The following is a 16,211-nucleotide window of genomic DNA, read 5'->3' on the forward strand; positions in this document are numbered from 1 at the left end:
GAAAGGAAGGGAATGCGCCTTGTAAACATTACCGTAGTTGGTGCGAATTCTGGAGGGTGAGGGGAAGAGACGCGGGTGCCGAGGCGGAGAGAAGAGAGCACCGAGCCCCAGCCCCTCAGACGTGGCCCGCCCCGGCCTCGCGACGCCCCGCCTCTTCCCCGCCTCTTCCCCGCCCCATGCAGGTCTCCGTCCCGCCCCCCACAAAGCCGGCACCGCCCCGCCCCTCCTCGGCGCCCCGCCCCTCCTCGGCGCCCCGCCCCCTACGGCGTTTGCCCCGCCTCCTGCGGGCGGCCTGGCGAGGTGTTTACCCGCGGTGCATCGTGGGGCAGTCTCCTCGGGCAACCCCGGCCCAACAGCCGCCCAGAGGCTGTGCTGAGCTGGCGCAGCGGCGGCTGCAGCATGAGCCGGACCCCGGTATCGTCTGCGCCCCAGTCGAGTGTAGACTACTACGAGAGGCTGGGCCAACTCCAGCACGGGCTGCGGGACAGGTAGGTCCACTGGGGCAGGGGTGGGGAGTCGGCCGGCGCCGAGGGTCTTCCGCGAGCGCTGCCCCCTTTTCCTTCCCGAGGTTCCCCGAGGCCTAGGCCCGCGCGCACCGCCCCCCAGGCTTCCAGTGGGGCCTAGAGGACAGCATTTAGTAGAGACACCCCCTGTATTTGGGATGGGAGCGGAGAGAGGTGAGAGACCGCCCCCCGTGCCCCTCAATAGCTGCTAAAGCCTGGTCTCGGGTTGGAGGATGCGGCCGCGTCACAGAATTTGCCCAGAAGTGAAAGTGGGAGTTCTTCTGCCTGTCACTCTCCATCAAGCCCTGTGAGTTTCTCTTGTCCCCTTTACACGCCCCCTCCCAACTCTCTTCAAATTGTCATCCCGCCGTGACAGCTGCACTGCATCAATGATGATAGGTCCTGGAACGCAGACGGGAGTGTGTGTGTGTGTTTGTCAAACATGTGCCCTGTTTAACTCTGGAGACTTTTGTGGGGAGCGAGGGCTGGCTAGATTTCCAGCGAAGGGATGAATTTCCAGCTAGAGAAGTCCAGCTTCTAGAAGGTTCATGATGCCTTTGATTAAGATATAAAAGATGGGAACCACCGAAAACAGTTAGATCTAAGAGTGCATAGAAAGAGAAAATTATACCGCAATGCACTATAAATAACCACGTAAAATAAATTGCTGGGCCTCTTATTTAGCTGCTAAGTTAATTAGACTTGTAAATCTCATTAGTTGACAAGAAAAGAAATGGATTTTTGGATCTCTTGATAAACAAAACATTTAATGAGTGTTAAAAGTTACAAAACCATTCTAGTGAACAGGAGAGCTCTGTGTATGACAATGCTAAAATGATAACAATAATTACATGGAAAATAAAGGCAGAAGTAAGTGATTTTGAAAAGGAATTACATTTATCTTATGCTAGATTTAATTCTTGTCAGATGTTTATAGAGCATCTACAACAGGCTTTCTTAACTGTCCTTATCATTTTTTTCCTTTGCGCTCCTTTTCTACACCCTATTTTCTTTCTGACATATCATCACTCATCCATATCAGTGACCTTTTAATTTCTAACTTTAGAAAGAAATCACTTCCTGCAGAGCCTTCCCTGTTTCAACCCATTCCTTAACTTTTGTGACTCTTGGCTTTCATACAGCACTCATAAATTGCGTTCTCTTTGAACTATTAGTTGTAAGTTATTTTTGTTTGCTGTGCTAGGAACACCTGGCTGTTTATAGTCCTTACGGCACAATAATTGTATAATGATTATGTACTTTGTGATTAACACTTATTCCTTTAATTATTAAACAAGGTGAGGCTGTTGAAAACATATAAGGAATTTGAGTCAAATTTTATAGTCTGTTCATGGTTCTGCATTTGGTGGTTTGTTTTATTTTTAAGTCAGTATAAATCTGTTGATCTGTGTGTTCATTTTTTATTTTAAGAATTTACAACAGATTCAGATTAATGCACATTGCACACAGTTATAGAGGCAAATAACTCTAGATACAGAAAAGGCTGCAGTAGAAACATCAAAACCTGGATTCTAGGTTATGAACAATTGTGTGACCTTGAGCAGGTTGTTCCATCTCTCTGAATCTTGGTTCTTTACCAGAATGAGGGGGCTTGACTAATATGCAAAAGTAAGCCACAGATTTATTTTTTCTCTTTGCTAGAATAATAGGCCTTAAAGTAAAAAAGAAAAAAGCCGAAAGTTGTAGTTTTGCAAAGCAATGTGTAAAGAATATTATTGTCTGTATCCAATTTGAGTGTTTGGTTGTACCTTTTTATTTGTTTGAGACATAGTCTCACTCTGTTACCCAGGCTGGCGTGCAATGGCATGATTTCAGCTCACTGCAATGCCCGACTCCCAGGTTCAAGTGATTGTCCTTCGTCAGCCTCCCAAGTAGCTGGGATTACAGGCACCCACACCAACTCCAGCTAATTTTTGTATTTTTAGCAGAGAGATGGGGTTTCACCATGTTGGCCAGGCTGATCTTGAAACCCTGACCTCAGGTGATCTAGCCTGCCTCTGCCTTCCAAAGTGTTGGGATTACAGGTGTGAGCCATCACACCCAGCCTTGCATATACCTTTTTAAACAAACACAAACAATCCCAGTGACTACGGAAACCACTGTCTCTTAAATTTCTGAGTCATTTCATAGGTTGCAACCCTGGGTAGCCACAGCTGCTTTATCAATCCAGAAACTTCTGGGAAGTGAGAGACAAAAAAACTCCCTCTTTCTCAGCCCTTTTAGAGGTGGTCATTGCAATGTTAGCGGTCGAATAACCAGCATATTTCTAGCCCAAGTCATCTTAGCTGTGATTACATGCAGATGCAATTTTATAGTCGGAATGTTTTCCTGTATGTGTACAGTGTTTTCTCTGCATTGTGGTGAAAGTCAATAATTGAATCTAAAAGAGTCTAATGGAGTGACTTGTTACAGTGTGAATAGTACCCACAAGCATGATAGAAACTTGTAAGTGGAATTGGCTCTTACAGTTATGTAAAAACATCCCTTTAAAAGGACCCATTAGCCAGCCATGGTTTTTTCAGTGCCTATATTGATTCAGAGTAAAATATCATAATAGTCTAGAAACTGATACTGAGATATTTATTAGTAGAGTAAGCTGAAGATGGTATAGAATTGTAGTATTGAGACAAAAACAGAGTTACGAGTGGCTTAAAAGTAGAAAACTCAGCCAGATAAGGACCACTCAGCTGTGTAAAACTGAAAGGTCCAAGTGAGGGGTGCAGGTGACTAAAAGCATGAACTATGGGTAAGCATCCCAGGAATGGATGTTTCAGAGATTCTGAAATAGAGATTTAATGTGTAGGAATTGCAAATCATGGAAAAGCTTTTCATTGAGGCAAATACCTGATTTTTAGTATTAAATTTAAAAAAGACATGGAGGGCTCAGCATTCAGAGGTGCTGCAGTGTGGATGAGGGGCTAGAAAATAGGCCTGTGAAGAAGAGTTAACAAGATTAGTGCCATTTTGCCTGGGAGAGAAAGCCAAGAGGTGTTTGATTGTCAGGGTATGAAGTGTTATGATAGAGAAGAAGTGTGAACAGCAGATGTCTGCATCTGCTGAAGAAGTTTTATATTAATTACTAAGAACTTGCTGCTTGGGAGGTGATGGATTTCCAAAGTGACTGTGGTCCTTTTTCACTAGAAGTCATAGATGAATGTTAAAAATTATTTTAAAGTGGCCGGGTGTGGTGGCTCAAACTTGTAATCCCAGCACTTTGAGAAACAGAGGGCGGGAGTTCGAGACCAGCCTGGCCAACATGGCGAAACCCCATCTCTACTAAAAATACAAAAATTAGCTGAGTGTGGTGGCACACGCCTGTAATCCTAGCTACTTGGGAAGCTGAAGTAGAATCGCTTAAACCTGGGATGGAGAGGTTGCGGTGAGCCGAGCTTGCACCACTGTACTCCAGTCTGGGCAACATAGCAAGACCATCAACACAGCGACACTCCGTCTCAAAGAGAGAGAGAGAGAGAGAGAAAGAGAGAAATATAATTGTATATATTAATACAATTATATAATTTAAATATTAATTGTATATAATTATATAATTAATGCAATTATATATTAAAGCAAATTCTAGTTTACAAAAAAGTTGCAAATGTAGGACAAAGACTTCTAATATTCCTGTCACCCAGATTCCTCAACTATTAACATTTTATTAGATTTTCATTCTGTCTTTCATTGATACTATCAGTTCAGTTTCTATCTAAATCTTTCTGTCTAAAACCATTAGCCTTTTCTGAGCTATGAGAAGTGCATGTATGATGCCTCATCACTCCTAGAATCTTCAATGTGTATTTCCAAAAACCAAGGATGTTCTTGTACATAATCACCGTACAGCCCTCCTAGTGGTGAAACCAGCCCACAGACCCCATCAGATTTCACTGGCTATTTTAACAATGCCCCCCTCCCCCCAACCATTTTTTTTTTGTCCTGGTCTAGTGGCTCATCTGGGAACCTGGCTTGCATTTGGTTGCCATGTCTCTTCAGTCCCCTCACATCTGGAATGATTCCTCAATCTTTCCCTGTCTTTCATGTTCCTAACAAGTTCATAGAGTACAGCTTTCATTCTAGAGGGTGACCCTCAAGCTGAGTCTGTCTGTTGGTGTCTCCTTACCAGACTACAGTCATGCTTTCTTAGGAATACAACAGAAATGAAGCACTACCCCAGGGTGCAGGGTCATAGATGTATTTAGAGGTCTTCCTGTCCTTGTAATGTAATGACAAGTTACTCACACTATTCAGTCATTCATTCTTCATGAACTGAGTACCCAACTGATTGTGAAACTCTAGAGGGGGAGTGGTAACTAATAAAAATTTCTAATGTGGAAGCAATTATGCCATATGCCCTTCACTTCTATTCTAAGTTAGCTTTTAGTGAGAAAGTAAAGATCTGTGATGCTGTTAGTTAAAAATGTGTGTTTTTGTCATTTTTTTCCTTTTAATCTTTTTTCTTCCCTTTTTAACATAGGCATACTCCAGCCCATAGGTTGTGTTCCCCAAGTGAAGATTCTGTGTCTGGACTCCATTTTTCCAGTAAATGAATTTTGGTTAAATAGTAGTTTCCATTTAACATTATGCAAAAGAAAGAAACTTATTTAACCTGTAATGTAGCTAACAGCGAATTTGGGGATGATCTTTTTTTAAAGGAAAAAAATTATCTGAAGAAATATGGAAACTAATAATTAAGAGCTCACAAACGGAACATGAGCCCAGCCCCTTTCCCTCAGGAAGCCAACCTGAGATCACCTCTGTTGGAGTCTTTATCTTTGTTTCACAGCCTTTTATTTAGGATTCTCCACTTGGATAGGATATTATGTGGTTTCTTTTTTGGCCTTTACTTAATGTTAACTTAGATTAGCAATTTAGCTCCAGTTAGGTGGGTTTGAAGCAAATGGTGGTGCTCAAATGAAATCCTCTGTGGCTAAACCTCCCAGGCACTCTTCTTGGGACTGAATGGCTTCATCATTTTTACCTCCCAGCCCCCTGGTTTTGGCTGCTTCTGCTTCCTTTGCTGCCCAGTTCCCCTCCCCCTCCTGCTAGTACTCACCTGAACAGCACAGGTTCAGTCTTCACTGATAGTAGCTCCAGGAAAACAGCAACCTGTGACAAATAATGGTACCGTTACAGAGTTATAAAAAGAAATTCTTCCAAATTTGAAATGATAGTGTTAGGAGACCTGGTTTTCATGTAAGTGAGGCCAGGTTTACTTTTCAGAGGCCTTTTCTAGCTCATGCACTTGGCTGTGCCCAGGCTTGTCTGGTTGAAAACAGAGCAAGCCACCAGTCTTCAATCTGTATACAAGATATAATGGGACCCCATCACTGAAATGCCAGAGACTCAGAGAAGTCTAGCCACATTACATTTTATACACTTATCTTGTTTGTTATTGCCTGTCCTTCTCCCTAGAATGTCAACTGTCTGAGGGCAGGGATCTTGGCTGACTAGTTTACCATATTAGTTTCCAGGCCTAGAATGGTGCCTGGGTCATCATAGGCACTCAAGAAATACTTGCTAAATTAAGGTACCTGCTTCCCAGCCTTTTCCTATTGTGTTTCCCCATTTACTTTGTGAATCTTGTTCTTTTGCCTCATATTGGTGTTCATTTTGTTTTTTAGATTTCCCTGGTGATGGCTGCATACTTTTATGTCTTTGTTTTGGATGCATCTGGCATTTTCTTCTTAGACCAGAGAAACATTTTCATAAAGGAGTAATTTGGTATTTGGAGTTTTTTTTGACCTCTAATCAACACCTTGCATCAAAGGCATGATTTCAAAGGAGAGCATGGTCTAAATCCAACTCCCTATTACTTATCAGTATAATTACTTATAAAATGTTTCTTTTTTTATTATAGTGAAAAGAAGAGATTGGACCTGGAAAAGAAACTTTATGAATATCATCAGTCTGATACATACAGGTAAGAGACGACAGTGGGGACAGTTTTCAAGCCAGGCTTCCATATATTAATAAAAAATTTAACCCTAATGTTATATCATAAATATTGTAGCTAAAGACTGGTTTTTTTGTTGTTTATTTGTTTTGTTTTGTTTGAGAGGAAGACTTGCTCATTCGCCCAGGCTGAGTGCAGTGGCGTAATCTTGGCTCGTGATAACCTCTGCCACCCGGGTTCAAGCAATTCTTATGCCTTAGCCTCCCAAGTAGCTGGGATACCTGGGAAGGCGCCCACCACCACACTGGCTAATTTTTCTATTTTTAGCAGAGACTGGGTTTCACCGTGCTGGCCAGGCTGGTCTCAAACTCCCGAGCTTAAGTGATCCCCATGCTTTGGCCTCCCAAAGTGCTGGGATTACGGCTGTGAGCCACTATGCCCAGCCTAATTGGAGTACTCTTAACCATTCTCTTATTTTTAGTGTGTAATAATTTGAAATAAAACATTGCAGTTTAATTACTATCAAATAAATTTGGTTAAAATTGGTATGAGATCAAAATATTTTCATTATTTCATATTTGTTTTATTTCAAGAATCTTAAAATTTGCTTAAAAATATTAAAGTAAGACATAGTCTTATCTTATTGGTTGCAATTTAAACACATTGAGCTTGTGTGATGATTAAGACATAATTTTGTGGTTGATCTTTCAACGTACTACTGTAGGCAGGGTTACATGGTATCCCATTTGTTCATGGATATATGAGAATGGCTGTTAAAATTATAAGCAGTGAATAATATATTGTACATATTATCCTTTTTAGGTTTCTTCCTCTGCTATTAAGAGCAGATTTTAAATATTTTGATTTCTATTTTATAAAAACTGAACTTTATCCTTAAGCTAAAAGTACGGCATTACCTCTTGTATTATTCATATGAAGAACTTCTGGCTTTGATAGCATTAAATTTGTGATTTATTCATGTCACACTATGAGTGAGAAATGAAGAGATCTATCCAGAAGAGAGAGGCTAAGAATCCTTTATAAGAATCCTTTAAAATCAAATTACGTCTTAGGTCAGTTCTTTTCCTTGTCTTCAAAATCATTCTTTGGTTTTAAGATTTAGCGTACTTCTAAAGCTTCCAGTTAGTGTACTTCTAAAGCCAGATGTATGGCTTCTAAAGCAGCCATATGTCTCTAGTAACTCTGAAAGAGACAAGAACCCACTTGTTTTGTGTGAGGAAGAAATAGCCAGCATTGCGGATGCTGTGGCCTCAGGAGTGGGCCGAAGTCTGAGGGGATCCTTGGCAGCTGCCAGTTTTCTAGCCCATGGCTAAAGAGGCAGAAGACTGTGTGTAGACGTTTCATGTAGTCTGTTCTTGGGAAGCCTCCTGGCCTTCTGGTGGTGGGAGAAAAGGATGGGCACCTTTACCAAGCTGTCAGTTCACTGAGCTGCTGCATCTCTCCCAGTCTCTTACTAAGGATATGATTTTCTAAAAATAGGCTTGCTTAGATTGCCTGTAGGAGAAAATCCAAACAAGGCTGCTTCCACCTGGTACCTGCCAGAAGGCAGAGCCTGAGATGAGGGTCTGTGTATAGGTGGTAATTTATTTGACGAGGTGATCACCTAAAATTGGAGAGCAGAGCTGGACCGAACAAAATAAGAGCTGTTCACTGCAGTGAGCACCTGGGGCTCAGCCCCTCCAGACCTTCAGAGGAGCCTTCAGAGGAGTAATGTACCCTTCTGCTTTGCACAGTGACTCCTGCGAAAGGAGAGGGGGTTGCATTCCTACTGGTTCCTGACCCCCACTGGTAAGGGCAGCCCCAGGTGGCGATAACTCCTTCTTACATCTAGGCTTTTCCATGCTGCAAACTCAGAAAGGCATCCCTGAGATAGCAAGATGCTAAGTGCAGCTGAGGCAGAGGCAGATGTTCTCAGGTGATGTTATACCACATGCAGCAGGCCGTGGCAGCTATGGTGACTGGCTGGTAGAGAAAAGGTTGGGCCAAGAGGTGTGAGGTGGGCACGAGCGGTGTCCCATCCAGCAGCCCACCAGACCTGCCATTATGTATATCCTTTTTAATTTACCATCACCATCTCTTTCCAGCCTCCCCCTAAGATTTGACACTGACTGAAACGTCAGGTTCTTAAGCATGATGGGATCTTTTGTAATATAACATAGACTTCTAGGCTTTGTGGTTAGTTTACCTCAGTTCTATCTGAGCCTCACCAGCTCTTAGCCTGTGACCTTGGGGCAATTACTCCAACATTCTGTGCCCCCATTTCTTCTGGCAAATGGGAATAATGATAGCTGTGAGAACTCAACAAGATTCATATAAAGCCTTAAAGCAGCGTCTGACCTAGAGTCAATTATTATTTATTATAATTTTATCAACATTCTTGTTCCTATTTATTGCCTTTGAGCTTTCTGACATGTTGTTTTCCCTGCCTGGAATGTTTTACCCTCATCTTTTCTTTTTTGATTTTACCAGTTTTGATTGACTCTCATTCATCTTTCAGGGTTTTTTTTTTGTTTGTTTTCGAGACAGTGTCTTGCTCTGTTGCTCAGGCTTGAGTGTAGTGGTATGATCTCAAGTCACTGAAGCATCTGCCTCCTGGGTTCAAGTGATTCTCCTGCCTCAGCCTCCTGAGTAGCTAGGATTACAGGCAATGCCCCCACACCTGACTAATTTTTGTATTTTTAGTAGAGACGGGGTTTCACCATTCTGGCCAGGCTGCTCTTGAACTCCTGACCTCAAGTGATCCTCCTACCTCAGCCTCCCAAAGTGCTTGGATTACAGGCCTGAGCCACTGTGCCTGACCCATCTTTCAGGTCTTAGCTGAAAATTATTTCCACTGGGAAAGCCTCCCTGACTCTTTTAGCTAGATCAGGTTGCCCAGTATGTAGAAGACCTTTATAAGTTTCCCTCATAGCATTCATTCATCATGTATTTACTTATTTCATTGTTTTCTTTGTTGAGCTTAGCTGAAAGACTTTGATATTTGGAGTGCTGAATATATGGATGATTTCTTGGGCAGATGAGTTACTCATGTGTTCCACTTTGAAGGTTAATGTGGTGGCGGGAATGGAACTAGAATTTGGATGGAAAAGGCATGGTACTATTATACCCACTCCAGGTAGACACCACCAGCAGCAGCTTTACTGAGTGCCTGAGTGTGAAAGACAGTATGTTAGGTTCCACCTGCATTACAGTTACTTGCATCAAAAATGCAGAGACATGGGCAGCAATAAGACCAGCCTTCAGTTTTTTGTTCAGAAAGAAAAATGAAGACAGCCAACCATGGTCAAAGCACAGAATTATTAACACAATAAAGACTTTCTTGAAAATTGTTGGCCTAGGGTTGGAATTTTAAGGTCTGTTACTAAACAGCTTTGGACATCTCCAGCATCTTTGCAAATCTTTGTTTTAAGGGTAAATATTTTTGTCATTTTAAAATGTATTTTTGTTTGATGAAAGAATGTTGAATGATTTATTGAGCCAACAATAGAAATGCTGTGCAATAGGGAAGAAGAGTTAGAATTAACGGCATGGGTACTGTGAGAAAAGTGGATGCACAAGTTGAACTATCCAGGTTTTTTTTTTTAAGTACAGGAAAGTTGGAATGCAAAGTATGTTTTTGCTATTACACTTTGGATAAGAGTCTTAAAGGGTTTTTCACAGTTGGAGTAGTTACAGTTCATATATTATTTTAAAATATTTTAATAGTGAACTATATTGTTGTAATTTCTAACAAATATGTTTATATTCGCTAAACGAGAAATTTTTGTATTTTAAATTTTTAAATTTCTTTTTGATTTCTTAATTTTATGGATTGTGATTTGCAGTTTGATTTAATTTCCATATGAGGAGTTGTTTTTGAAATTGTCTATCATATATCAGAATGTTAGTGAGATATTTGTCGAACATGGCCACATAGACACCACTCTTGACATCACATTTAATTTTGAGAAATAAATCCATAGAAATCTTTACTGTATGAATGTTAGACTGTGGTCTTGTATATATTTCTCAGGAGAGTTATGCTTTAGAGGAAACCAGTATGATACCTCAGTGGTACCGCATTCATTTTCTCCCTCCAAAAATATGTGCATATATTTTGTCCTTTGGGTTTCAGTGGTTTGGGTAAAATACCTTAGAATACATTGTCTCATTAACAATTTTGATAAAGAAAATTCTCTTAGATTCGTCCAACTCTAGTCCATTGTTTTAAACCTGCTTTTATTTTTCTAGAGTTAAGCTGAAATATGTGAAACTAAAGAATTATCTGAAGGAAATATGTGAATCTGAAAAGAAGGCTCATATTCGAAATCAAGAATATTTAAAGCGATTGGAGCATGTCCAAGCTCATGTTGGGCACTTCACCACAAATACAGAGAAGCTTCAGAAACTGAAGGTGACATCCTGTTTTTTACTATGCTTTATTGTATTTCTTGTTATTTATTTATTTATTTATTTTTGAGATTGGGCCTCACTGTGTTACTCAGTTTAGACTTGAACTCCTGGGCTCAAGTCGTCCTTCTGTCTCAGCCTCCTGCGTAGCAGGGATTACAGGTGCACACCCCACAGCCGTGTACCTCTTGAGTAGCTGAGATTACACATGCGCACCCCATGTAGCTGTGTACCTCCCGAGTAGCTGGGATTAGAGGTGCACACCCCAGGTTTATGTTTTGTTTCTAATCTTTTTTTTTTGCTAAAATGAGAAATAGTGAGTAGTAAGTTTCAGATCAGTGGTAGTCACTAATGTTCAGTTGTTCATACTTAGGATTAAGTATCAGCCTTTTCTGTGAATTACCATGTGGCTAAATTTTATCAGAGAACTTGATACTGCATTTTCCAACATTCTTCTTTAGTTGAGGAATCAATGGGATATCTGTAACACAGGCAGGATCACTAGCCAGTACCTGGCACAGTGTGACACATGGAATTTGTTGGCTGAATGACTGAATTTGAGCAGCATTGGGGTTCTCTCTAGAAACTGCTTCTGTCTTGAAAGGGTTGTTTTTCTATGGTCTGGGCCCCTCTTCTCTGGCAAACAGTGCATTGAAATAGCAGTAAGGGTAGAACTGTCCCCAAGGAGTTTGCCTTCATGCTCCTGGACTGTGCAATCCAGAGTGACTGCCCTTGCAGCCCTCTCTGGTTCTGGCACCTTCTTCGCCTTAAGGTGAAGGTGCTTAGCCACTTGCTGTTCTACAAATTATGCCAAATGTAGAGGGCCAGGAGCTAGGCCTTTATCCTCGCCGTTTGTACTGGTCAGGTATTGACCCGTTTAACCCAGGTGAACACTGGTCACAGGAGGAGTTGGATTCAGTATTCTGTCTGCTACCCTGCTACTGAGCCCCCCACACTTTTGTTTTTTTGCACTATAGTTTTTCTTCCGCCTTTTATTGTAAAATTTTCAAATACACAGAAGAATTACCATAATCATTATGATGAACACTCATAATTCACTTAGCTGCAATAGTTGTAAATATCTTGTTATATTTGCTTTGTATGTATATTTTTTCTCTCTGAGCCATTGCAAGTCTGCTGCAGGCATCATGACACTTCTTTCCTAAGCACTTGAGCATGGATCTCCTAAATGCAGGAGCAGTCTCCTACATAATCATATCATTATCACATCTAAGAAGATTAAAAGTGATTCCATAATTTTTTTTTTTTTTTTTTTTTAGATAGGGCCTCAACCTGTCATCTAGGCTGAAGTGCAGTGACGTGATCATGGCTTACGGTAGCCTCAGCCTTCTGTGCTCAGGCGAGCCTCACTCCTCAGCCTCAAGCTGGGACTATAGGTGTGCACCACCATGCCTGGCGAATTTTTTATTTTTCATAAGATAAGGTCTCACTATGTTGCCCAGGCTGGTCTTGAACTACTGGTCTCAAGCAGTTCTCCTGCTTTGGCCTCCCGAAGTGCTGGAATTAATAGGTTTGAGCCACTGCACCCAGACATAATATTATTTAATATTCAGCTCATATTCAGATTTCCCCACCTCTCCCAAAAAGTAATTTATTTTTCTAGACCAGGAGCCAACTAGGGATCACATATTGTTTGTTTTTTATGTTATTGGTTATTTTGCCTTTTTTTTTTTGTCTCTTTTAATCTCATTTAGTCTCCTACTATTTCTCCTTTTTCCCCCCCGTGTTATTGGCTATTTTGAAAAAGGGCAGTCCATCTGCTTGTAGAATGATGCTCATTCTGAATCTAAGGCATCATTAAACTTGCACAGCATCCCCTGTATTTCCTGTGAACTGGAAATGTGGTCTGTACAAATACTGTCCAATAGAACTTTCTGTAGTGATGGCAATGTTCTGTATCTATGCTGGTGCTATCCAATACAGCTAACTGCCCATATATGGCTATTGAGCACTTAAAATGTGGTTTGTGACACTGAGGACTATATTTTTAATTTTGCCAATTTTAATTAATTTTAAGTTAAATAGTCACAGGTGAGGTTATACTTCCAACTGTATCCCATCAGGAGGCCCGTGATGTCAGGTGGCCCCTGAGTGAGGCTGACTTTGATCCCTTGGTTAAGGTGGTGATCTCTAGATGTCTCTATTGTAAGGTACATTTTTTCCCCTTTGCATATTAGTAATTAATCTGTGGACTGATGGGTTGGCATCATGGGAATATTGTGTTCCTCAATATCCTTTTACTTAATGGTTTTAGGATCCATAAATGAGCCTTGCCTGAATCAGTTATTTCTAGTGGAAGTTATGAAAAGTGGTGATTTTCTGTTTTACTGTGTCTTCTGTTAGCTGACTTTCCTCTATAATGAAGAGCATTTTCCTCCTTTTTTTCTTTCAACCTCTTTTTTTTTTTTAAGCCTACAACAGTACCTGGCATTCTCAGGAAGTCTTCCATCCAAGTATGAAACAGGCCCAACCCTCGATCAAGAGATCGAGACCATCTTGGCCAACATAGTGAGACCCCGTCTCTACCAAAAATACAAAATTTAGCTCGGCGTGGTGGTGCATGCCTGTAGTCCCAGCTACTCGGGAGGCTGAGACAGAAGATTGATTGCTTGAACCCAAGAGGTGATCAGAGATTCTGCCACCACACTCCAGCCTGGCAACAGAGCGAGACTTTGTCTTAAAAAAAAAAAAAAAATTCTTCTGATAGCATAAAAGACCAAATCATGGCACTACACTCTGGAAAGATGTGAGTTCCATGGAGAATTGGACTTTGGCTGTCACCCTCAGTCCAAAGCCAATGTTTGTTGTGTGCCTACAAACCCAGACAGCAATGTCAGAGACCCCACTAGTGATCCCACCTTCTTCAGCAGGCTGTGCAGTGAGCTGAGGTTCAACACAGGTGATGTTTGTCTCTGGTGTTTTCCCATTTCTTTCTTCTTCTTCCTTTTGGGCCAGTGGTGGCCCAGGTATGCCAGAACCACTTGTCTCCTCCTAATGCTGCCCATCTGGGTATCGGATCTTTAACTCCTTTCTTGACTGACCTCACATAAGCCTTAGGAGAAAGGTGTTCACAGTGCATTGCCCACACACCCCAAAATGCCACAGGAATTTCACCTTGAATAGACCACAGTTAATACAAATGAACTTCAAATTGGTAGAATTCCAGAAAGTGAAACCAAGTGAAGCAATATGAGAGAAGTGGGGATTTTGCCCAGATTAACACCAGGTGAGTTTCTCCCACTTTGTAGAGGTGGGCTGGGCCCAGTTCATTGTATAATGTTAAAATCTCTTAAAATGGGCTAAATGCTGAAAACACTGCCAACTGATTTTATGACTCATAATACTTTATTTGGAGGCCTATAATATTTTTTTTTTTTTTTTTTTTTTGAGACGGAGTTTCACTCTTGTTACCCAGGCTGGAGTGCAATGGCGCGATCTGGGCTCACCGCTACCTCCGCCTCCTGGGTTCAGGCAATTCTCCTGCCTCAACCTCCTCAGTAGCTGGGATTACAGGCACACGCCACCATGCCCAGCTAATGTTTTGTATTTTTAGTAGAGACGGGGTTTCACCATGTTGACCAGGATGGCCTCGATCTCTTGACCTCGTGATCCACCCGCCTTGGCCTCCCAAAGTGCTGGGATTACAGGCGTGAGCCACCGCGCCCGGCGCCTATAATAATTTTTAAAGCTTTTAAAGGATATTGACCTGTTATGTAGCTTTGAAAATATGGTGGTGTATCTATGTTGCTATTTGTCAGTTGGATAAAGAGGCTGAATAAACACAGTTCAAAAATATAAATATTAGATCTGGGCATGGTGACTCATGCCTGTAATTCCAGTGCTTTAGGAGACTGAGGTGGGAGGATCACTTGAGGCCAGGAGTTCAAGACCAGCCTGGCAAACATAGTGAGACCCCAAATGTATGAAAAATTTAAAAATTTGCCAGCTCTGGGGGTGTATACCAGTAGTTTCAGCTGTTCAGGAGTCTGAGATGGGAGGATTATTTGAGCCTAGGAGATTGAGCCTACAGTGAGCTATGATGGTGCCACTGCAGTCTAGCCCAGGTGACAGAGCAAGACCCTGTCTTTGTAAAAAATAATAAAATAAATTTTAAAAATCCAAGAATGTAAATATTAGTATTAACGCCGTGAGGAGTGTACCCTTCTCTTCCTCATTCTGCCCCTGTTCCCTGTATTAGCTGCTTTTGTAGAAGGGTCCCCAGTTGGTCCTAACTTAAAGCATTTTCACTCAGGTGCCCCTTATCCTTGTCTCAGGTTGGGTTCTCCCTGAAGCAGACCTGGAGAACAGGGATTGACGTTAAGTGGTTTATTTGGGAGATAAGGAGTATCAGTAGGCAAGCGGGGAGGGGAGGCAGGGAGAGCACTGGGTATATTATTAAGCCAGCTACCATAGTCAGCCTCTAGTACTGAATCCTACAGGGAAGTTCTGGCAAGTGGTTTGCACATTTGTGATATATGTCCAGCAGCTCCTAAGCAACATTGATTGAGGACAGATGGGTGAGGTTGTAGGTGGTAGGGAGTTAACCATATGCTCTCCACAGCAGCCTTTCCAGGTTCTGAGAAGCCTTAGGCACAGAGCCCTGATTCCAGAACTTAGGAGTGGCCAGAAAGATCCCAGAGACATGTGTGGAACATTGCCAACATCTGCCCTAAATAGCCTCCCTCATGGCAGCATTGTCAGGCATGGGGCCGACATGTCAGGGCGTTCAGGGAGGATCCCCATGGCAGGCACAAAAGCTTTCATCTGGTTAGGTCTCTCTTTGGCCTGAAATGCTGGACCAGGCTTTTCAGGACAAAGCTCAGGTACTGGTCTCTGCCTGCACAGAATAGCCTCACCATTATTACTCCTCCCAACACACACTCACACTCTCTCTCTCCCTCGCTGTTGCAGTCTCTCTCACACAACTACACAGATGTGCACATTTTTTCTTCCCATCTCTCCCTAATCTGTCCCCCTCCACCTTCTCCTGCCATCCCCATTTCTCCCTCTTATCTTTTCTCCTCTCCTATTCCTGTCTCCCTGCCTCTCCTTACCCCCAAATCTGTCTCCTCCAGATCCTCTAACTCTTCCACCCCGATCTTAACCACTGTCTCTCTACATCTTTATCTCCTGCACATGTGCGCACGCACGCACGTGTGCACACACACACACACAAACACACACACTCTTACATGCACCCACAGTACTTTAAGCGTGCTGCACAATTTGCATTTCCTTGAAAGCACCACATTATCTCATAACCTTCTTCAATTAGAAGGCCTTTTCCCCCCTGCCCTGCCTTAGGTCTGTGTCATAATTATCTCAGTAAGTACTTCCTTCATGGTATTATAATTGTTTACATGTCT

General features: G+C 42.1%; 1 protein-coding gene across 6 annotated transcripts in view; it reads left to right on the plus strand.

The window, feature by feature from the left end:
* The first annotated feature begins 269 nt into the window (after positions 1-269).
* KIZ (kizuna centrosomal protein) overlaps positions 270-16,211 on the plus strand; it is a 112,544-nt gene continuing 96,602 nt past the window's right edge. For 2 of the 6 annotated variants that reach the window (XM_032248133.1, XM_032248134.1), the window contains exons 1-2: positions 270-488; positions 6,379-6,441. Coding sequence is in view for 4 of the 6 variants with exons in the window: in XM_032248131.1 (XP_032104022.1) it covers positions 400-488; positions 6,379-6,441; positions 10,666-10,828 (315 nt within the window). In the remaining 2 variants the exon portion in view is untranslated. Of the gene's footprint in view, positions 489-6,378; positions 6,442-10,665; positions 10,829-16,211 lie in introns of all 6 variants that reach the window. The other 4 variants (XM_032248131.1, XM_032248129.1, XM_032248132.1 and 1 more) reach the window with 4 other exon arrangements.

Source organism: Sapajus apella, unplaced genomic scaffold (assembly GCF_009761245.1).
Source record: "Sapajus apella isolate SASKATOON/1434 unplaced genomic scaffold, GSC_monkey_1.0 scaffold65, whole genome shotgun sequence".
Lineage (NCBI taxonomy): Eukaryota > Metazoa > Chordata > Mammalia > Primates > Cebidae > Sapajus > Sapajus apella.